Raw genomic sequence first — 23,005 nt, 5'->3', positions numbered from 1 at the left:
AATATTAGTAGATTCAATTAGTAGATTGCTTCTAAAGTTTCTACTACAATTCTGCTATTTTATAATAGTGATAATAGCTGTATTTACTAAGTCTTATTATGTGCCAGGCACTAAGCTAAGTATTCTGCAAATATTAATCTCATTTGAATGCTCACAATGACCTTATGAGGTAGGAATTTCTATTAATATTCCCACTTTATAGATGAAACCGAAAGGTTAAAATGCCAAAGGTCACTTAGCTGATCCAGAGAGGAGCAGGGATTTGAACCCAATCAATGAGATTCCACAGCTGCTACTCTTATTCACTGCCCAAGGATTCGAAGTCCAATGTAGAGTCTACGTCTGTAATATATCTTGCGTGAGTCTTCTCCTCTTCTTTCCACTACTTTATGTCTTCATTATAGCTCATCAAAGATACTTACAATAAATTCCCAACTTGTAGTCTCATCTCCAAGCTTTTCCAGCCTAGTGAGTGATTGCTCAGTCCTGTCCAACTCTTAGTGACCCCATGGACTATGCAGTCCATGGAATTCTCCAGGCCAGAATACTGGAGTAGGTAGCCTTTTCCTTCTCCAGGGGATCTTCCCAACCCAGGGATCGAACCCAGGTCTCCCACATTGAAGGCAGATTCTTTACCAGCTGAGCCACAAGGGAAGCCCAAGGATACTGGAGTTGGGTAGCCTATCCCTTCTCCAGTGGATCTGCCTGACCCAGGAATCAAACCAGGGTCTTCTGCATCGCAGGCGGATTCTTTTCCAACTGAGCTATGAGAGGTTCCCAGCTTAAGTACAACCTTAACTATACTACTTTCCTGCTGTGAATTTTCAGTAAATCCCATTGACTGTAAATATAGATTGTATGGCTTGACATTTAAAAGTCCCTGCAGAGTGACCCCCACCTCTCTGTGTAGCCTGAATTCCCTTTGCATGTTCTATCTTCCAACCGAAATAGACCAATTTGCCATTTCCTGAATATACTCAGACCATCCCATGTCTTTGCTCGTATTCTTAACCCACCAATTTCATCTTCTTGAAATTCAGTTCACTTACAAAGTAATGGCTTGAATATCATACTTTGGCTTCACTCCGCTCTAAAGCAAGTATGATTACCTTTCTCTGTTTTGTATTCTAATCTCTGATGTATCTGTCTTAACTTCAGTGCCTTTCCCTGAGCCTCAAGTACAGGGCCTGTGACTTATTTTTATTTCCTGCAGCACCAGTCACAGGGTATAATAGACTCTTAAATCTGTTGACATTGAATTGAATCTGATGAAACTGAATTAGGTTGGATTTTACAGTTCAGTAATGAATCAGGTGTTTCTGGTATACCTTTGACCCTGCCGACACATTGAGTCGTGGCAGCTGGCTACCGTCTGAGGCTTACGTGCACACGGCGAGGCCAGCTGTGATAGTGCAATTCTGCAACAGGCCATTTATAATTAGAAATTGAGGTCAGGGGCTTCCCTGGCGGTCCAGGGGTTGAGACTTCACTTTCCAGTGCAGGCAGTGTGGGTTTGCTCCCTGGTCAGGGAGCTAAGATCACACACACACACAAAAGGAAGAGATTCAGTTCAGATGGTACCTTATTTAGGAATCTTCCTTAAGGGTCAAAGTCTGGGTTAGACCACCCTGTAGGCCTCAGTGGCACTACTTTTACTACCTATTGTAACCAGGTGAATGTGTCCATCTTTGCCAGCAGACTGAGCCCCTTGAGGCCTGAACCATGTCTTATTCATCCTTGGGTCCCCAGCAACTAGAGCCAGTGTTAAATGCTGAAAGACGGAATGAGGCATAGAATTGCACCAGAACCCAATGACTTCCATGACTAGAGAAGGATTTTAAAGAGCCTTCTCTCTTTTATGAGTCTTCATTTCTAATTTTTTTAATTATTAAGAATCAAAAACGTCTTCCTCATTTAGCACACATTACCACTGACAAATGGAGTCTCTAGGCATCTAAAGCAATGGGGTCAAAGGTTATAGGAGTCACCTTGTTTGGCCACTGTCTCACTGACAGCTTGTTTTGTGAGAGTTCCAGGATTTAATTTTCGGCTTTGAAATGTGAAAAGAACCACTCTTTCCATAAAGCAGAGGTTGCCAAGATGTGTGGGGTTTTGACCCATGTGGTGTTTTAAAAAAGTGTTTACTAAGGATGAGCATTTTTAAGAACGTTCAAAATTTTAAGAGTTCTTATTTTTGACTTAAAAAAGTGGAGGTTCTAGCCATGCTAGATTACTCAGTGTGCTAACCAATTACTGCTACCTTTAGACAAGTAGTCACCCCAGTTTACTCTAAAACTTAGCTTATTTGGGTCGCGAAGATGTCATCACCGATTTTTATATTTACTTATAGACATTCATATCACCAGCTCTTTGGAGCAAGATTTTACTCGTTTTCACACAAGTTTTTTGGACATACTTAGCATACACTTTGGAGAAGGAAATGGCAACCCACTCCAGTACTCTTGCCTGGAAACTCCCATGGATGGAGGAGCCTGGTAGGCTGCAGTCCATGGGGTCGTTAAGGGTCAGACACAACTGAGCGACTTCACTTTCACTTTTCACTTTCACTCATTGGAGAAGGAAATGACAACCCACTCCAGTGTTCTTGCCTGGAGAATCCCAGGAACGGCGGAGCCTGGTGGGCTGCCGTCTGTGGGGTCGCACAGAGTCGGACACGACTGAAGCGATGCAGCAGCAGCAGCAAATACTTCATTGATATTCTCTAACTATTGTTGTAATAGTTCTTTTTTATAATCCCTTGCCTTCACAAGATAAAATTTAGTAGATTGAGATTAGGTAGCTATTTAAGAGTTTCTTGGTGAGTATTTAAACATTTTTGCTATTAGATAAAACCTAGTAGATAGAGACTAGGTAGCTATTTAAGAGTTTCTTTGTGAGTATTATTTACACCTTTTTACTATTATTTGATGGTTTGTAGGTCTAAATAAACAAGATGAAAAACAGCTACAAGAACTTGCATTGGAAGAGAGGCAAACCATTGCTCAGAAAATCAACATGTTATACAGTGAGGTATGTTTGAAGAGGTAAACTAAACCTAATCCTGTGAATATAAAGGGATACTGTTGTTGCTAGATTATGTTTTGGTGCTTAAAGTATTAAGTCTTCTCTTAGGATGATTGATAATGTTGGGTTTAGTGCTGTGATTTACGACAGAATGAGATTGAGGTGAAGAGATTGTGATGGCAAAGAAAAGAACAAGCCCCCTACCTCCAGACAAAAGTATTCCAAAGCTGAATCTACTTCAACAAGGGGAGGAGGCCAGGGTTTTCAAGTCTTAGGAAAAGGGAGCGGTTCATGCTGCTTAGGTTAAATATGGAACGAGTCCAAGACTGTAGAGACAATGGGTTAATGTAAGTCTTTAGCCCTTTCTAGCTCAGTGGATGGCTTGTCCAAAAGAAAAGGGAGACCCAGCCCTGCGCCTTATATTCCCGGCCATGTCTGCCGTCCCCCTACCTTCAGGCTTCCCTACTCTAGGAACCCAGTAGACGGGCTTTTGTTTTTAGTTGAAGTATAGGTGATTTACAATGTTGCGTTAGTTTCAGGTGTACAGTACAGTTATTCTGTTACGTACACACACACACACACACACACACACACATCCTTCTCAGCTTCTTTTTCATTATGGGTTATTACAAAATTTTCAGTATAATTCCCTGTTTTATACAGTAGATCCTTGTTTATTTTATATATAGCAGCATATATATATATATATATAAATCCTTAACTCATAATTTATCCCTCCCCCTTTGATGACCCTAAGTTTGTTTTCTATGTCTGTGCATCTATTTCTGTTTTGGTAAATAAGTTTATTTGTATCCTTTTTTTTTTTTTTAAGATTCCACAGATAAGCAACAATATATGATATATGTTTTTCTCTGTCTGGCTTACTTCACTTAGTATGATAATAATCTCTGGAGGGGCTTTTTGAAGGGTTGAGGAGGATGTGGTGGAGGTATCAATATTTTTTATCCCTGATGTAAACAGCTAGTCCAAGACAGAAGTCAGACGTCTGACTCCTAGTCTAATATTCTCTCCATCAGGCCATATCATTTCTAGCAGAGATGGACTATTTCAAAAACTGTCAGTAGGAAGAGTCATGATACATGGGTGATTTCAGTTTGATTTGAAAGAACTTTTAGTAATAATAAAAAGAAAACTGCTTCCTTTTTCTTCCTAAGAGGGAAATTGGTTACTTTCTTTATCAGAAAGTCCCTCTTTTTTCTTATTACACTGAGAAAATATTTGAGCCTTATCTTGGGAGTCCCCAATCTACTCTTTAAACAGCAACTCTGCTGAGAAGACAGGGCATGGCCTGGCACTGGCATTTATTGCTGGAGAGAACATGTAATCATATATAAAAAGTCCTCATTTTCTCCAAATGAAGACTTTGAAAGCTTTCTTTCATTAGATGAAAGAAGCTACTGTTTAGGACTACTAGAAGCAGAATCTGAAGAAAACTGAATGGAACACTGGACTTTGATCTGAACTTCTGCATTTTAGAAAATTGAGATAATCTGATAGTATTGTAGAAACTATCCCAACAAATAACTTCATTGTTTAACATAACTGATTGCTTATCTTAGGCCTAATTGGTGTACTTTATTAAAGACAGACCTCTTTGGGGATGATCTGTGATTTTATTAATTACTGATTTTATTAATATTTGGGAATCTCTTGTCTAAGTTCAAGTAATAACAGCATACCATGGAAACTATACACACTAATACTGATTTTTCCCCCTTTTCAGCTTTTCCAGAGTCTACTACCAAAGGAGAAATATGACAAAAATGATGTTATTTTAGAAGTGACATCTGGAAGAACGACTGGAGGTTAATAAAATAATTTTATTGTAAATGATCTTAAAAAATACTTGAACATTACCTTGATCTGACACACTATAACTTTAAAGTTTGTTAAATGTGTTTCCCTTTGGAAGTAGTTACTTCTTAACTCCTAAGGGGCCTTGTATCAATACTTAAGGAGGACTTCCCTAAAATTTCCTGGGATTTCTTCTCCTAGAAAAAGCAGAATTTTATGTTTTATTGAGATATAGTTGATTTATAGTGTTGTCTTAGTTTCTAGCATACAGTGATTCAGTTACACCTATATATATATTCTTTTTCATATTTTTAAAATTTGGTTTATTATAGGATATTGAATATATTCAATTCTAGTGTGCTATACAGTAGAACGTTGTTGTTGATCCATTATGTATATAGTATTATATATCTGCTAATTCCAGACTCCTCATTTATCCCTCCTCATCCCCTATCCTGGAGAAGGCAATGGCAACCCACTCCAGTACTCTTGCCTGGAAAATCCCATGGACGGAGGAGCCTGGTAGGCTGCAGTCCATGGGGTCGTGAAGAGTCGGACATGACTGAGCGACTTCACTTTCACTTTTTCACTTCCATGCATTGGAGAAGGCAATGGCAACCCACTCCAGTACTCTTGCCTGGAAAATCCCATGGGCTGCCGTCTATGCAGTTGCACAGAGTCGGACATGACTGAAGCAACGCAGCAGCAGCAGCAGCAGCATCCCCTATCCCCTTTGGTAAACATAAATTTGATGTCTGTAGCTATAAGTCTGTTTCTGTTTCATAAATAAGTTCATTTGAGTCATAGTTTTGATTCCACATAGAAGTGATATCACTTGAAATTTGTCTTTCTTCCTTTTCTGACTCACTTCATTTTGTGAGATAATCTCTAGGTCCATCCATATTGCTGCGCAGACGGCGTTACTTTGTTCTTTGCTAAGGCTGAGTAGTGTTCCACTGCACATGGATGCCAAGCCTTCTTTACCCATTCATCTGTCAGTGGACATTTAGGTTGTTTCCATGTTTTGGCTAATAATGCTGCAGTGAACACTGAGGTGCATGTGTCTTTTTGTATTAAGAGTTTTCCCCAGATATATGCCCAGGAATAGGACTGCTGAGTCATATGGCAATCTATTTTTAGTTTTTTAAGAAACCTCCATACTGTTTTCCATAGTGACTCTACCAGTTTGCATTCCCACCAGCAATGTTGGAGGATTCCTTTCTCTCCACACGTTCTCCAGCATGTGTTATTCGTAGGCTTTTTAATGGTGGCCATTCTGACCAGTGTGAATCAATACCTCCTTTGTAGTTTTGATTTGCATTTCTCTAATAATTAGTGATGTTGAACATCTTTTTATGTGCCTATTGTTCATCTGTATGTCTTTCTTTGGAAAAATGTATACTGACAATATTTTTAAATTTTCTTTTAGGTGATATCTGCCAACAGTTTACCCGAGAAATATTTGATATGTACCAAAATTATTCAAGCTACAAACACTGGAGATTTGAACTTCTGAATTATACACCAGCTGATTATGGTAGGTGTGTTTGAGGATTTTGTCCATAGATGATGCTGAAAATTATTTTTTCTCTGCTTTTGATTAGAACCATGTTGTCTTGTTTTTTAAAACATGTGGTCTATATCTGCTAAATATTGTGACATGGACTCATCAATTTCAGTGGCTTACCAGAGTAGAATTCTCGCTGTAGAAGAAGAGAATGGGAGAGAGAGAAGCGTCCTGATAGGAAGGAGTATGTGAATTAGAAAAACTTTTCCTGTGGAGGGTTGATAAATGCCTTGCCTGGGAAATCATTGTTCTGTTATTCAAAGCCAAGATGTATTAAACTTTTTACTCTAAAGTACTTATAATGTGTTAGATGTTTATGGGAATGCAGAAAAAGTTAGTCATTTATCTTTAGTTTCAAGTTGCTCCCACTCAAGCTGGACTGATAAAAACTCAGGCAACATAAACAATAAGAAAGTAGTGCAAGTCTTTGAAGTTTTAAATACTCAGGTATTTAAATTAGAACAGCTGATAATTCTTTTTTGTTCCATTCTTTTAATTCATCTGGAAGTTTTTTAATCTGCTTGGTTACACAAAGATACATCATGGTAGACAGAGGGCCTGTGAGTAATAACCCACAAATGATCAAAGTGGGGAAAGAAGATTCACATAAGCGACACAATCCAGGGAAATGAAAACCAGTGGCAAGCATAGGAAGTGTGTGCTTGGTACAGATTTGAAGTACAGCCAGTGGTCAGGAAAGGGAAAGGCCAGGCGAGCAGAGGAAAGGAGTAATCCGGGCAGCGGCGTGATGGTGGGGAATATCTCGCTGTGTGTGTACAAGTGGGGAAGCCAGCTAATCGGGATATTTGTGATGAGAAGCGAGAGGAAATAGGTTGGAAAGAGTAGATCTGCCGTAGACAAGAGAGCTGAAGAAGCCTTGATTATTAGGGAGCTATTAAACACTTGATTAATAAGAATATCATTTGATAAATATATATTGTAAGAAGATTAGTTTTCCTTTTTATTGAAGTAAGTTGGCTTATAATATTTTTTCAATTTTTGGTATATATCACAGTGATTCATACACACACAAACATACACATAGAATTCTCTGTGCTACACCATAGGTCCTTGTTGGTCTTCTGTTTTATGTACGTGAAGTGAAAGTTACTCAGATGTGTCCAACTCTTTGCGACCTCATGGACTGTACAGTCCATGGAATTCTCCAGGCCAGAATACTGGGGTGGGTAGCCTTTCCCTTCTCCAGGGGGTCTTCCCAACCCAGGGGTCAAACCCCGGTTTCCCACATGGCAGGCAGATTCTTTACCAGCTAAGCCCAAGAGAAGCCCATTTTATGTATAGTAATGGCAACCCACTCGAGTACTCTTGCCTGGAAAATATCATGGACAGAGGAGCCTGGTGGGCTGCAGTCCATGGTGTCACTAAGAGTCAGGCACGACTGAGCGACTTCACTTTCACTTTTCACTTTCCTGCATTGGAGAAGGAAATGGCAACCCACTCCAGTGTTCTTGCCTGGAGAATCCCAGGGACAGAGGAGCCTCGTGGGCTGCCGTCTTGGGGTCTCACAGATCAGATACGACTGAAGCGACTTAGCAGCAGCAGCAGTGTATATATGTTAATCCAAATCTTCTAAATCTCTGCCCCTCTTTCCCCTTTGGTAAGCAAAAATTAGTTTTAAGATTATTTTGGCAGCAGCGTGAAAGATGGATTGAAGAGGCTAGATTTAAGGCAGATGGCTGAGAGGTTATCAGAGTAACAGGTGTGACTAAGAGTTAGAATTGGGAGTAGACATATGAGAGACCTTCAGTGGGAGAATGGGCAAAATCTGGTAACTGACGAGAGAAGCTATTGCTTGCCAACTGTGTCTGGCATGCAGTGTGGGTCATTTGATCCTTAAAACCCTGTGAGATGGGTATTGTTAATCCTATTTCACAGATGAAAATCTAGGCTCAGAGAGTAAGTAACTAATCCAAGATCACACAATAAGTAATGGCAGTCCTGGGGTTAGATTTAAGTCCACACTATATCCCATTAGTTTATTCTGACACAAAGGAAATGAGCCACAGGGACCTAATCTTTCTAGCTGAGACGATTGCAGTATTCATTCATGCCAAATGAAATAGAAATTGGGAAGATCAGTGAAAGTGGTTTTTGCATGATTGTGTGTGTTGTTATAGTGAACATCCCTTTGTAAATATCCAGGAAGTGCTGAAGTTGTGTAATCAGAGCTTTGGTGAGAGAGTAGAGTTGAGGAGAGATATCTGATAGATGTTAGAACAGAGATGGGTGCTTCCCTGGTTGCTCAGCTGGTAAAGAATCCACCTGCAGTGCAGGAGACCCTAGTTCGATTCCTGGGTTGGGAAGATCCCCTGGAGGAGGACATGGCAACCCACTCCAGGATTGTTGCCTGGAGAATCCCTACGGACAGAGGAGCCTGGCGGGCTACAGTCCGTGGGGTCATAAAGTGTCGGACATGACTGAGCAACTAAGCATAGCACAAAACAGAGATGATGTCTGATGCTGAGAGAGAATAAGTGAGGGATAGTCTATAGAGAGGGTATCAAACCATGGAGAATGGCCACATTTAGAAAAATAGACTAGTTGGCAAAAGAAAAAAAGGAGTTAGGCAAACAGGAAACAGAATGGGGACAGCATATATTGTGGACGCAGGAGAGGAGAGAGTTGCGAGAATGTAATCAGAAACAGCATTAGAAAAGAAAGAGTGTCATCTCTGAGATGCGTATTTTGAATTCAACTCTCAGCAATGAAAGGGAATTGCACTTGACATCGGGAGGAGAGATTCTGTTCCAGGGACACAGAGCAGACGAACAATGGTTGGGAGGTCTTTTTTTTAGATACACCAACTGCCTAGCAAAATAAAATAAAAGACATTTTAAAAAGTACAAAGTTGAGCTTTCCTGGTGGCTCAGTGGTTAAGACATGGTTTCAATACCTGGTTTGGGAAGATCTCACGTACCACGGAGCAACTAAGCCCGTGTACTGCAAGTACTGAGCCTGTGCTCTTGAGCCCACAGGCCGCAGCTGCTGAGCCGGCATGTAGAGCCCATCTCTACAGCAAGAGGAGCCACAGCGTGAGAGGCCCAGCATTGCAACTAGAGAGTATCCCCTGCTCCCTACAGCTGGAGAAGGCCTGTGTCCTGCAGCAAAGACCCAGCACAGCCATGAATAAAATAAATAAATCTTTAAAAGAAGAAACAGATTAATGTATACAAAATAGAAGGAAAAAAAGGTAAAAATCCTTTTATCAAAAACGAAAAAATTGGGGGAATTCCTTGGCAGTCCAGTGGTTAGGACTCTCTGCTTTCATTGCTGTGGGCCTAGCTTCAATCCCTAGTGGGGGAACTAAGATCCATGTCTCACCCGCCACCAAAAACAAAAAAAAAAAAAAAAGGAAAAAAAATTTAATACTCTACTCATACACCTTTTAAATTAAAACCTAAGAATAAACCTTTATCCATTAAAATTATAAAATATAATTTAATTTATTTACTGTAATGAGCAGAAGACAAAGATATAGATAGGGAAAGACTAAAATAGAGATGGGGGAAAAGGTATCTATCTTACAAAATATGTATGTTAAAGTATATGTATGGGGCTTCCCAGGTGGCACTAGTGGTAAAGAGCGTGCTTGCCAATACAGGAGACTTTAGAGATTCAGGCTTGATCCCTGGGTCAGGAAGATCCCCTGGAGGAGAGCATGGCAACCCACTCCAGTATTCTTGCCAGGAGAATCCCATGGACAGGGGAGCCTGGTTGGCTACAGTCCATAGGGTCGCAAAGAGTTGGACATGACTAAAGAGACTTAGCACAGCATATATATATGTATATGTACATACTTGGGAGGGATTGGGGGCAGGAGGAGAAGGGGACGACAGAAGATGAGATGGCTGGATGGTATCACCGACTCGATGGACATGGGTTTGGGTGGACTCCAGGAGTTGGTGATGGTCAGGGAGGCCTGGCCTGCTGCAGTTCATGGGGTTGCAAAGAGTCGGACACGACTGAGTGGCTGAACTGAACTGAATGTTTAATTGAAATATAGGGAACTCCCAGAGATTCACATAGCACTAGAAGCTAAGATTGGGAAAAAATATACTTAAATGTAAAAATTCACATGTCAAATGACTTCAAGTCTTTTAGTTTTGTTATCTTGGGACAGATCGGGAAAATCCTCAACCATTACGCAAGTAGTCAATACTACGTGATTACAAGATTAGTCTTTGCAGGGTGGTGGCCCTTGACATGCAGTGTAGGTCATCACTGTCATTCTGTATTCCTGATTTCTAGGGGGTTGAGAAAAATGTCTTTCATATTAAAGGGGGCTTCCCTGAGTGGCTCAGTGGTAAAGAATCCACTTACCAATGCAAGAGACTCAGGTTCAATCCCTGGGTTGGGAAGCTCCCCTGGAGAAGGAGATAGCAACCCACTCTAGTATTCTTGCCTGGAAAGTCCCACCATGGACAGAGGAGCCTGGCAGGCTACCAGTCCACGGGGTCGCAAAAGAGTCAGACACGACTTGGTGACTGAACAACAACAACAAATGAAATTTATTATGTTCTCTCTTCCCTCCCAACCGATTAATGTTTATAATTATGTTTTGTCATTTTCTGCTCACCAGCTAGATTCAGGGAGAGGTCATTAAAGTAATGTGGTGGTTGGGACTGCCCTGGCGGTCCAGTGGTTAAGATGCTGTGCTCCCAGGGCTGGGGGCCTGGGTTCGATCTCTGGTTGGTGAACTAAGAACCTGCAGGCCACACATCGAGGCATAAAAAAACAACTAGCTAAATAAAAATAATGTGGTGGTTAATTTAATGTGTCCAGATATCATACTTTTCACCACAACTGTTGAGCAATAAATTTATGAAGGGAGCCTTGGCGTCACTGAAGAGCTCTCTGGTAGCTTTCACCTGCAGCCAAGACCTCACAGTGGGAACTCTAGTAGATGAATTGGGAAACCCAAGGGCAGTTGGAGTATTTGGATCTCAAGGTGGCAGTGTTGGCACTCAGAGGCCAAAGGCAATATGGGCGTGGTTACCATAATGGACAGCAGAGTAAAAGGAGCAACTGGAATAGGCTGGCTTATGCAGACAGGGCATTGGCTGGTTGACATGTGTCCCTGGGAGTAAAGAGTGGAAGCCTGCGAAATTCTTATTTGATCTGTATAAGCAGAAAAGTTCTAGGTCAAGTGAACAAAAGTCTAACCTGTGTCATAAAAACAGAAGTCATGGCCCCTTAGTCAGTTCCCAGACTTGAGCCAGTTTGTAGACCTAAAACCCCTTGAATAAAGGCAAGAGTGGGTCATCTTGAGAAAGTTTGTATATGCCAGAAATTTATACTGCCAGTCTTTCTCCAGGCTTTTCCTGGTAGCTCAGACAGTAAAGAATCTGCCAGCAATGCAGGAAACCTGAGTTCTATCCCTGGGCTGGGAAGATCCCCTGCAGTAGAAAATGGCAATCCACTCCAGTATTCTTGCCTGGAGAATCCCATGGACAGAGGAGCCTGGTGGGCTGCAGTCCATGGAGTTGCAAAGAGTCAGACACGACTGAGCGACTAACACTTTGACTTTCCCTAAAGGGGAGTATTAAATACATGATTATCTATAGAACTAGGTCTAATTGAGGACTAAGAGGAAAAAGTACAGTATATAAGGACTGTTAGATCTGACAGTATAATCATTTGCAAAATGGGGAGGAGAATGGGAAGAGCACATGCAAAAAAGTTTTATAATGTTTTTAGTAATCATACTGGTGGCAGAACTAATACTGGCATTCTGAAACTTGTTTATGAAATATGGGACAAAATAGAGTAATTATGAGATACTCTGATTCTGGTATCCTCTCTGTCTTTGGGAACCAAGATTCTCAGTATGGAAAGCAAGTGATACAGGAGTATTAGAGAAGACATTGTGATCTTTAATTTATATTAAAAGTATCAGTTATCAAGAACAAGTTGTCTGAGATTTTATCCTACTTGCAAGACAGGAATTTAGCAAGTCAGTTTCATGGGTCAGAGACAAAGGATGTTTTATGACTCATGGTAGTAGCAGCAACCAGAATATCAGCATTTTTGTGTTGGTTTCATGAGCTCCATGTCCCCAAAGGCAACTGGAAGAAGGTCAGATGACAGCTGCCCACATGGTGGGTTTCAAAACACAAGAAGAATCCTGAGCTTGGGGTTCTCAAGTGCATTTTATTTTGCTGAGTCTCCATTGCCATGCATGCAGGCTTCATTGCCCTGCAGCATGTGGGATCTTAGTTCCCGATCAGGGATCAAACCCATGTCCCTGCATTGGAAGGTGGAATCTTTTCCTTGGCTGGGCTGGGTGGGCCGCGTGGCTTTTTCTCTGGTTGAGGTGAGCAGGGGCTCCTCTGTAGTTGCGGCGGCTTCTCTTGTTGCACAGCATGGGCTCTAGGGGGTGTGGGCCTCAGCAGGTGTGGCTTCCCGGCTCTAGAGCACAGGCTCAGCAGCTGTGGCACACAGGCTTAGCTGCTCCATGGCGTGTGGGATCTTCCCAACCAGGGATGGAATCTGTGTCTCCTACATTTGCAGGCACTTGTCAAGGCTATGGTTTTTCCTGTGGTCATGTATGGATGTGAGAGTTGGACTGTGAAGAAGGCTGAGCACTGAAGAATTGATGCTTTTGAACTGTGGTGTTGGAGAAGACTCTTGAGAGTCCCTTGGACTGCAAGGAGATCCAACCAGTCCATTCTGAAGGAGATCAGCCCTGGGATTTCTTTGGAAGGACTGATGCTAAAGCTGAAACTCCAGTACTTTGGCCACCTCATGCAAAGAGTCGACTCATTGGAAAAGACTCTGATGCTGGGAGGGATTGGGGGCAGGAGGAGAAGGGGACGACAGAGAATGAGACGGCTGAATGGCATCACTGACTCAATGGACGTGAGTCTGAGTGAACTCTGGGAGTTGGTGATGGACAGGGAGGCCTGGCGTGCTGCGATTCATGGGGTCGCAAAGAGTCGGAGATGACTGAGCGACTGAACTGAACTGTCCTTTGCTCTAGAGGGAGACATTATCTCCAAAGCTGTTTACTAAACAAATACCCTTGGAAAAAAAGGGCAGGCAGTTCCTTGTTTACAAGATGTGCAGAAATGCAAAAAACTGATAAGGAATTATTTCTCAACATCTCTGTAAACTCATGAGGTATTTCCTATCTCTGTCCATTGAAAAGGTCTGGAAACAATGACCAACCAGTATTAGTGAATATCCCTAGTTCCCAAATATTGGAAACACTGAAATATTATTTTCCTTAGAAAGGAACCAGGGCTTCTTGGAGAAATGGCTGACTCTAGGTCTTTTTTTTTTAAGTCACTCAGTCATGTCCAACTCTTTGTGACCCCAGGGACTATACAGTCCCTGGAATTCTCCAGGCCAGAATACTGGAGTGGGTAGCTTTTCCCTTCTCCAGGGGATCTTCCCAACCCAGGGATTGGACCCAGGTCTCCTGCATTGTAGGTGGATTCTTTTCCAGCTGAGCCACAAGGGAAGCCCATAGAGTTGGACTATCACCCTTTTACAACCTCTGTGGTACATGAAGCATCAAACATTGTCAAAACCATAAAAACAGAGACAGCCAGACATTGTCTGTCTCCTGTTGTCTTGCCAGAGTTCAATCTAGTTTCTGGATCCAGCTGCCCAGTAGCAACCAGAACAGAGGGCAGAAAAGAGACGGAAGCATGGCAAGAGTATGCAGTCAGCAAAACCAAGCTGTGGGAAATTTCTATATGTCAACAGCCCTGGTTCCTCAATGGATCACTTGAGATGGGTGATGAACTTAGACACTGAGATTTGAAAGACGTATCAACTTTTTTAAATGGACAAGACTACACTGTAGTGCCTAGGGCAGCACATTAGGTAATAAAATTATAGTAGCGAAGGGAATAAAAAATACTGGTTACCTGAGAAAGGGAGGGTATTGTAGGAAAGGCGAATCTATGGGAGGGCTTTGCAGGTGCCTGATAAAGTTCTTTTTCTTAATCTTGAACCATGCATTTGATTTGTGTGGTTTTCTACATCTGTATATTATTTTACAATAAAAAGATTTTTTGTAAACAATATGTTCAGTAAGAAGCTAGCTTAGGCCTTGTGCTTATTTTCCTGCTTCATAGACAAGCAAAAATTAAATTTCAATAGATTCTTGAAAGCTTGGGAGGACCTACAGAATTATTCATCATTATCAAATTGCTGTGTTATCCATCACTCATATATGGCATCAAATTAGCCTAAGATTGCACAGGTTCAATGCAGAAAATGTCCCAGTATTCTTTTTTTTCTAATACTATTTTTATAAAAGTGAAATTTGTTCATCATATAAAACTTTGCAACAAAAACACTTAAGATGAAAACATGCTGCTGTTCTGTTCTCCGGAGATAACCATAAGCCATCGCTTGGCATGTTCCCTATTACACATGCACACACTTAGGCTGGGAAACGTCTTTGGGACCTACTTTCTGTTCTCATCTCAGGCTCTGTTTTCACAGAGGCCTTTCATGGAGGCCACTTAAGGTCTTGATCCCTTCCAAAGTAGAATTTATTATCACGCTGGAACATGTTTTTTCATAGGTGGGCTACATCACGCGGCAGCCCGAATTTCCGGTGATAACGTCTATAAGCACTTGAAGTACGAAGGTGGGATTCACCGGGTTCAGCGAATCCCCGAGGTGGGGCTGTCATCCCGGATGCAGCGTATTCACACGGGAACGATGTCGGTGATCGTCCTCCCCCACCCAGATGAGGTAACCCCCTGCAGGAACCCCGTACCATTATCCGTGAAGATCCCCCGGAGTTTCACTGTCCACGAAAAGCTCCTGTGCGTTCTGTCTACTTACAGAATGCTTCTGCACCCTAAACGTATGTACTTCTTTCCCCCCACGAAGCAGTCCCTCCATTCTTTATGGACAACGAGTGACCGTCCTACAGTTCAGCTCAGCTCACGTCTGACACCGTCTCCCTGGAGAAGTGACTCAGGTTCCACAAGCTGGACTCAGCCCCATAGGACAGCTGCCCCTCCCACGTCAGAGCCACACGCGAGACCAGGCTGTCTCTTGTGTTCCTGCATCAGGAGGGTCTCGTGACCCCCTCCTTAGTCTTAGTAATTTACTAAAGGGGCTCGCAGAACAGAGGGAAACAGTGTCCTTACCAGCGCGTGCACAGAGTCGTGTCTGACTCTCTGTGACCCCACGGAGCTCTGTCTGTGGAATTCTCCAGGCAAGAGTACTGTGGTGTGGGTTGCCATGCCTTTCTCCAGGGGATCTTCCCAACCAAGGGATAGAACTCAAGTCTCCTGCATTGGCAGGCGGATTCTTTACCACTGAGCCACCTGGGAAGCTCACACTTACTAGACTACTGCTTTATTACAAAAAATATAACTCAGGAAGGGCCAGATGGAAAAAACTCAGAGGACACAAAGAGGTGTAGGGCTTCCATACCCTCTCCAGGCTCACCACCCTACCTTGCAGCTTCGCGTGTTCACCAGCTTGGAAGCGCTCTGAACTCTGTGCTTGGAGGACTTTTATGGAGTCTTCCATACATAGACATGATTGGTTACATCAATAGACTTTGGGGATTAATTCAACCTCCAGCCCCTCTCCCCTCCCTGGAGATTGGGGTGGAGCTGAAAGCTCCAGCCCTGTAGTCCTGTGTTTGGTTCCTCATGCTGTGGTAATCCAGGGTTTTCCACATGTCACCTTATTAACATAAAGTCAAATGTGGTTCAAAGGGGCTTGTTATGAATAACAAAGGACACCTTTGTCACTCTTATCACTTAAGAAAATATCCAAGGGTTTTAGGAGCTCTCTGCTGAGAGCTGAACAATATATATTTCTTACCATAAATCACAATGTCACAATTAATACTTACTCCAGTTGATAGTTTCCTCAGCATCAAAAAGTATCTTTATAGCTATTTTCTTAAACCAGGATGCTATCAAGTTTCACTTATTGCAGTTTGTTGTTATAACTCTTTATGCTTGGAACAGTCTTCTAACCTTTGTTTTTTTTTTAATGACACTGTCATTTGGAAGAGTCTTGCAGAATGGTCCACATTCTGGGTTCGTCTGTTTCCTTATAACACTCTTTAACTTGTTCCTTTATCTCCTGCATTCTATGAGAAGTTGTATTTAAATACTCCATTCTGTTCGGATTGTACATTTAGAGCAAGAATACTTCGCAGGTGTTGTTATGTTCATGTTGCGTCTCATCACAAGTCATAGAATATCAGATTCCCCCACTTTTAGTGAGGATCACTTTGAGCATTTAGTGAAGTTGGTGACCACAAAAAAAAATCCTGATTGTGAAAGCGTATTTCTCCCTTTATAATAAGGGAATAATCTAAGTAATATAATAATATAGTAATATAAGTAATATATCCTATTCCCAACAACTTTTCATCCATGGTCTTTGACATCCAGTAGTGATCTTTGCCTGAATTAGTTATTTAGTTTGGTGTTTCAGAATGATGATTTTCTAATTTCATCATTCCTTCTGCATGTATTAACTGGCATTCTTTACTGTGAAGAACTTTCCTCCCCACTGCCTTCTCGCCTCCTTTCTTCTCTTTCTCTTTCCATTTTTATTTCACCTCATTGTAAACTCATATATTGAATTTTGTATGTTTGTGACTTCATTATAGACTTATGGATTTCTTTTTTAAATTCAATAAGATATAATCACTATTATTTTTCTTTTTGAAAAAATTGAGGTGTAGTTGACTTACAATATTATGTTTCAGGTGTACAACATGGTGATTCACTATTTTGAAAGGTTGTACGCCATTTATAGTTATCATAAAATATTGGCTTTCTTCCCTGTGCTGTACAGTATATCCTTATAGTTCATGTGTTTTATACATAAAGAGTGTGTACTTCTTACTCCCCCACATCTATTCTTCTCCTCCCACTTTTCCTCTCCTCACTGGTAACCACGAGTTTGAGTCCATTTCTTTTTTTGTTTTATTCACTGCTGCTGCTGCTGCTAAGTCGCTTCAGTCGTGTCTGACTCTGTGCGACCCCATAGAGGGCAGCCCATCAGGCTCCCCCGTCCCTGGGATTCTCCAGGCAAGAACACTGGAGTGGGTTGCCATTTCCTTCTCCAGTGCAGGAAAGTGAAAAGTGAAAGTGAAGTCGCTCAGTCGTGTCCAACTCTTAGTGACCCCATGGACTGCAGCCTGCCAGGCTCCTCCGCCCATGGGATTTTCCAGGCAAGAGTACTGGAGTGGGTTGCCACTGCCTTCTCCAAAGGCTTATATATTGACTAGTGTGTTTTAATTTTTAGACTCCATATATGTGATACTATACATATTTGTCTTTCTCTGTTCGACTTATTTCACTAAGCACACTACCCTCCAAGTTCATTTATGTTACTGCAAATTGCAAAATTTCATTTTTTCTGGCTGAGCAGTATTCCAGTGTGTGTATGTGTGTGTGTGTGTGTGTGAGACATCTTTGTCCATTCATGGATACTTACATTGCTTCCATATCTTGGCTGTTAAAAACAATACTGCTGTGAACACTGGGGTGAATATATCTCTTTGAGTTAAGGTTTTTATTTTCAGATATATACCTAGGAGTGGAATTGCTGGATGTGTTGGTTCTATTTTTAGTTTTTTGAGAAACCTCCATGCTACTTTCCACAGTGATGCACCAATTTCCATTCCCACCAACAGTGTACAGGGGTTTCCCTTTTTCCATATTGTCCCTGACATTGGATGGTAGCCATTCTTTCTGATGATACCCATTCTGACAGATGCAAGGTGATACCTCACTGTGGTTTTGGTTTGCGTTTCTCTGATGATTAATGATTTGGAGCATCTTTTCATGTTCCTGTTGGCCACTTGAGTGTCTTCTTTGGAAAAATGTCTATTCATGTCTTCTGCCTTTTTTAAAAAATATATGTTGTATCTAACATAGCTTTGTGGGATGATAGACAATAAAGCTTTTGAAAGATTGCACAACTCAGCAGTCTCATAAATCAGTGTTTAAAATAGCATCTGTTGGAATAGGGTGTTTATGGTTCTTTCTTTCTTATGTTATTTCACCTCTTAGTCAAATGGCTGTGATTTAAAACAGTACAGTTTATTTGAAAGACCTTGGGACCAATTTAATATTTAAGTATTTGTTCAGTATGGAATTTATTCATGCTATACTTTTGGTTCTAGGTCGACGTGAAAGTGGACCCTAAGGACTTACGAATAGATACATTCCGAGCCAAAGGCGCAGGAGGGCAGCATGTTAATACAACTGATAGTGCTGTCAGACTTGTCCACATGCCCACAGGTAAGCTAGTCCTTCTGCCTTTGTACTTTTAACTCTTTTTTTCACATCTTATAAAACTGTCCGGCATTTAGAAAGAGTTTTAGGTTAGTGTCAATGACGCTGGAGGGACTTCGCTGGTGGTCCAGTGGCTAAGACTCCACACTCCCACTGCAGAGGGCCCGAGTTCAGTCCCTAGGCAGGGAACTAGATCCCACGTGCCACAACTAAGATGCTGCATGCCACGATGAAAGATCCCTCGTGCTGCAAGTAAGACCCAGAGCTGCCGGATAAATACCTAAATAAATAAATATATAAAAGATTTTCTTGAAAAAAAAGGTGACACTGGGTCACGGGTTCAAAGTCCCCAATGTGTTCATATTCCCTTCTGTTGGGACAAAGTCCCTCCTTGGCTGTGTATATACATTTAAGAGTGAGGTTCTAAACACTCCTCAGCGCATGGGCACCACTTATCCAGTAAGAAGTTTCAACAGTCGGGGAGTGGATCAGCTTTTTTATTAGGGCCCCTGAAATGTCAGCATTTGTAGAACTTTTTCTCCTGGGTAGTTTTCTCCTAAGAAGGCTCGCCCAGGACGCACCTGATGGTAAAGTCAAGGTCTCCCCATTCAATAAGCAAACTTTCACTTAATCCTCTTTTTCAGTCTTGGGCCTCACGCTTGCCTTCCTTTGTACCTTTGAAGGCTCAAGTCTGGAACTTTCCTTATTTCATTCTCTAAATACTATACCTCCTGCCTCCTACAGACTGAGGGAGGGGACCTGAAAATGTAGTTGTTATATAGACTCTCTGTGTCTAGTCCCCAAACGGTCAGCTCCAGTCTCTGGGCGTCCTCATTATAGGGCTTCATAAAAGGTCTTTAGGACCTATACCTATATGTTAAGATATAAAGAAATACATGGAAACAGTTATTTTAAAATTTTAGGTAGTCGTTACTTCTGGGAGGCATGACATAGCTTCTGGCTTGGAAGGGGGCAAATGGGAGGTTTAAAGGGCATTTAGAAATATTCTTTGTGGCTCAGCTGGTAAAGAATGCGCCTACAGTGTGGGAGACCTAGGTTTGGTCCCTGGGTTGGGAAGATCCCCTGGAGAAAGGAAAGGCTACCCACTCCAGTATTCTGGCCTGGAGAATTCCATGGACTATATAGTCCATGGCGTCGCAAAGAGTCAGACACGACTGAGGGACTTTCACTTTCAGCAATATTCTGTTTAAGCTGCGTGGTACATATATATTCTTTTACATTATGTATATTCTTCCCTGTGTGGAGTATACAACTGACCCTTAAACAACATGGGTTTCAACTGCATTTCGTTGTTGTTTAGTCACTAAGTCGTGTCCGACTCTTTAAAACCCCATGGACTGCAGCCCGCCTGGCTTCCCTGCCCTTTGCTATCTCCCAGAGTTTGCTCAAACTTATGTCCATTGTGTCAGTGATGCCCTCCAACCATCTCATGCTCTGTTGTCCCCTTCTCCTCCTGCCTTCAATCCTTTCCAGCATCAGGATCTTTTCCAGTGAGTCAACTTTTCCCATCAGGTGGCCAAAGTACTGGAGCTTCAGCTTCAACAACAGTCCTTCCAGTGAATATTCAGGACTGATTTCCTTTAGGATAGACTGCTTTGATCTCCTGCAGTCCATGAGACTCTCAAGAGTCTTTCTCAACACCGCAGTTCAAAAGCATCAATTCTTTGGCGCTCAGTCTTTTTAGTCCAACTCTCACATCTGTACATGACTACTGGAAAAACCATAATCTTTGACTCTACAGACCTTGGTTGGCAAAGTGATGTCTTTGCTTTTTAATACACTGTCTAGGTTTGTCATAGCTTTCCTTCCAAGGAGCTAGAGTGTTTTAATTTCATGGCTATAGTCACTGTGCAGTGATTTTGGAGCCCAAGAAAATAAAGTCTGTCACTGTTTCCAATTTTTCCCCTTCTGTTTGCCATGAAATGATGGTGTTGGATGCCATGATCTTAGTTTTTTGAATGTTGAGTTTCAAGTCAACTTTTTCACTCTCCTCTTTTACCCGCATCAAGAGGCTCTTTATTTCCTCTTCACTTTCTGCCATAAGGGTGATGTCATCTGCATATCTGAGGTTATTGATATTTCTCCCAGCAATCTTGATTCCAGCTTGTGATTCATCCAGTCCAGCATTTCACATGATGCACTCCACATAGAAGTTAAATAAGCAGGGTGACAATATACAGCCTTGACATACTCCTTTCCCGATTTCGAACCAGTCCATTGTTCCATGTCCAGTTCTAACTGTTGCTTCTTGACCTGCATACAGGTGGAATTCCCTTACTTTCCCTGTGATCCAAGGAATGTTGGCAATTTGATCTCTGGTTCCTCTGCCTTTTCTAAAACCAGCTTGAACATCTGGAAGTTCACAGTTCACATATTGCTGAAGCCTGGCTTGGAGAATTTTGAGCATTACTTTACTAGCATGTGAGATGAGTACAATTGTGCGGTACTTTGAGCATTGTTTGGCATTGCCTTTCTTTGGGATTAGAATGAAAACTGACCTTTTCCAATCCTGTGGCCACTGCTGAGTTTTCCAAATTTGCTGGCATATTGAGTGCAGCACTTTCACGGCATCATCTTTTAGGATTTGAACTAGTTCAGCTGGAATTCCATCTCCTCCACTAGCTTTTTCATAGTAATGTTTCCTAAGGCTCAATTGACTTCATACTCCAGGATGTCTGATTCTAGGTGAGTGACCGTACCATCATGGTCTTCCAGGTCATTAAAGCCTTTTTTATATAGTTCTGTGTATTTTTGCCACTTCTTTCTAATCTCTTCTGCTGCTTTTAGGTCCACCTTTTCTGTCCTTTGTTGTGAGGATCCTTGCATGAAAGCTTCCCTTGATATCTCCAGTTTCCTTGAAGAATTCTCCTAGTGTTCCCCATTCTGTTGTTTTCCTGTGTTTCTTTGCACTGTTTACTTAAGAAGGCTTTTATCTCTCCTTGGTATTCTCTGGAACTCTGCATTCACTTGGGTGTATCTTTCTGTTTCTCCCTTGCTTTTCACTTCTATTCTTTTCTCAGCTATTTGTAAAGCCTCCTCAGACAACTACTTGCCTTCTTATATTTCTTTTTCTTTGGGATAGTTTTGATCACCACCTTCTGCAGAATGTTGCGAACCTCCATCCATAGTTCTTCAGGCACTCTGTCTGCCAGATCTAATCCCTTGAATGTATTGATCACCTCCATGCATAATCATAAGGGATTTGATTTAGGTCATATCTGAATGGCCTAGTGGTTTTTTCTACTTTCTTCAATTTAAGTCTGAATTTTGCAATAAGGAGCTCATGATCTGAGCCACAGTCAGCTCCAGTCCTTGTTTTTGCTGACTGTATAGGGCTTCTCCATCTTCAGCTGCAAAGAATATAATCTATCTGATTTCGGTATTGACCATCTGGTGATGTCCATGTGTAGAGCTGTCTCTTGTGTTGTTGGAAGAGGGTGTTTGTTATGACCAGTGTGTTCTCTTGAGAAAACTCTGTTAGCGTTGATCCTGCTTCATTTTGTATTCCTCCAAGGCCAAAATTTCTATATTCTAGGTATCTCTTGACTGCCTACTTTGCATTCCAGTCCCCTATGATAAAAAAGACTTTTTTGGTGTTGTTCTATAAAGTCTTGTTGGTCTTCATAGAACCGTTCAACTTCAGCTTCTTTGGGCATTAGAAGTTGGGGGTATAGACTTGGATTACTGTGATGCTGAATGATTTCCCTTGGAAACCAACCGAAACCATTCTGTCATTTCAAGATTACACCCAAGTACTGCATTTCAGAATGTTTTGCTGACTGTGAGGGCGACTCCATTCTTCTAAGGGATTCTTGCCCACAGTTGTAGTTATAATGGTCATCTGAATTAAATTCGCACATTCCTGTCCATTTTAGTTCACTGATTCCTAAGATGTTGACATCCACTCTTGCCATTTCCTGCTTGGCCATGTCCAATTTACCTGGATTCATGGACCTAACATTCCAGGTTCCTATGCAATATTGTTCTTTACAGCATCAGACTTTACTTTCAGCACCAGACACATTCACAACTGAACATCGTTTCCCCTTTGGTTCAGTCTCTTCATTCTTTCTGGAGCTTATTAGTAATTGCCCTCTGCTCTCCCCCAGTAGCATATTGGACACCTTCTAACCTGGGGGACTCATCTTCCGGTGTCATATCCTTTTGCCAAGAATACTGGAGTGTTGCCATTCCCTCCTCCAGTGGACCACATTTTGTTAGAACGACCTGGGTCTATATAAATGCAGATTTTTTTTCAATAAATGTGTATTTGTATTATAAGTTGAAACACCTTATTTAGATATCAGAATCTAAA

General features: G+C 41.7%; 1 protein-coding gene across 3 annotated transcripts in view; it reads left to right on the top strand.

Annotated features, from left to right (window-relative positions):
- The window catches only part of MTRF1 (mitochondrial translation release factor 1), a 42,225-nt gene that overhangs the window by 5,220 nt on the left and 14,000 nt on the right, over window positions 1–23,005 (top strand). For all 3 annotated transcript variants that reach the window (XM_069601223.1, XM_069601224.1, XM_069601225.1), the window contains 5 exons: window positions 2,939–3,030; window positions 4,769–4,850; window positions 6,269–6,376; window positions 14,967–15,139; window positions 18,558–18,675. In XM_069601223.1, the coding sequence (XP_069457324.1) occupies window positions 2,939–3,030; window positions 4,769–4,850; window positions 6,269–6,376; window positions 14,967–15,139; window positions 18,558–18,675 (573 nt within the window). The remainder of the gene's footprint in view (window positions 1–2,938; window positions 3,031–4,768; window positions 4,851–6,268; window positions 6,377–14,966; window positions 15,140–18,557; window positions 18,676–23,005) is intronic.

Source organism: Ovis canadensis, chromosome 10 (genome assembly GCF_042477335.2).
Source record: "Ovis canadensis isolate MfBH-ARS-UI-01 breed Bighorn chromosome 10, ARS-UI_OviCan_v2, whole genome shotgun sequence".
Lineage (NCBI taxonomy): Eukaryota > Metazoa > Chordata > Mammalia > Artiodactyla > Bovidae > Ovis > Ovis canadensis.
This window is presented reverse-complemented; position numbering and strand designations above follow the sequence as displayed.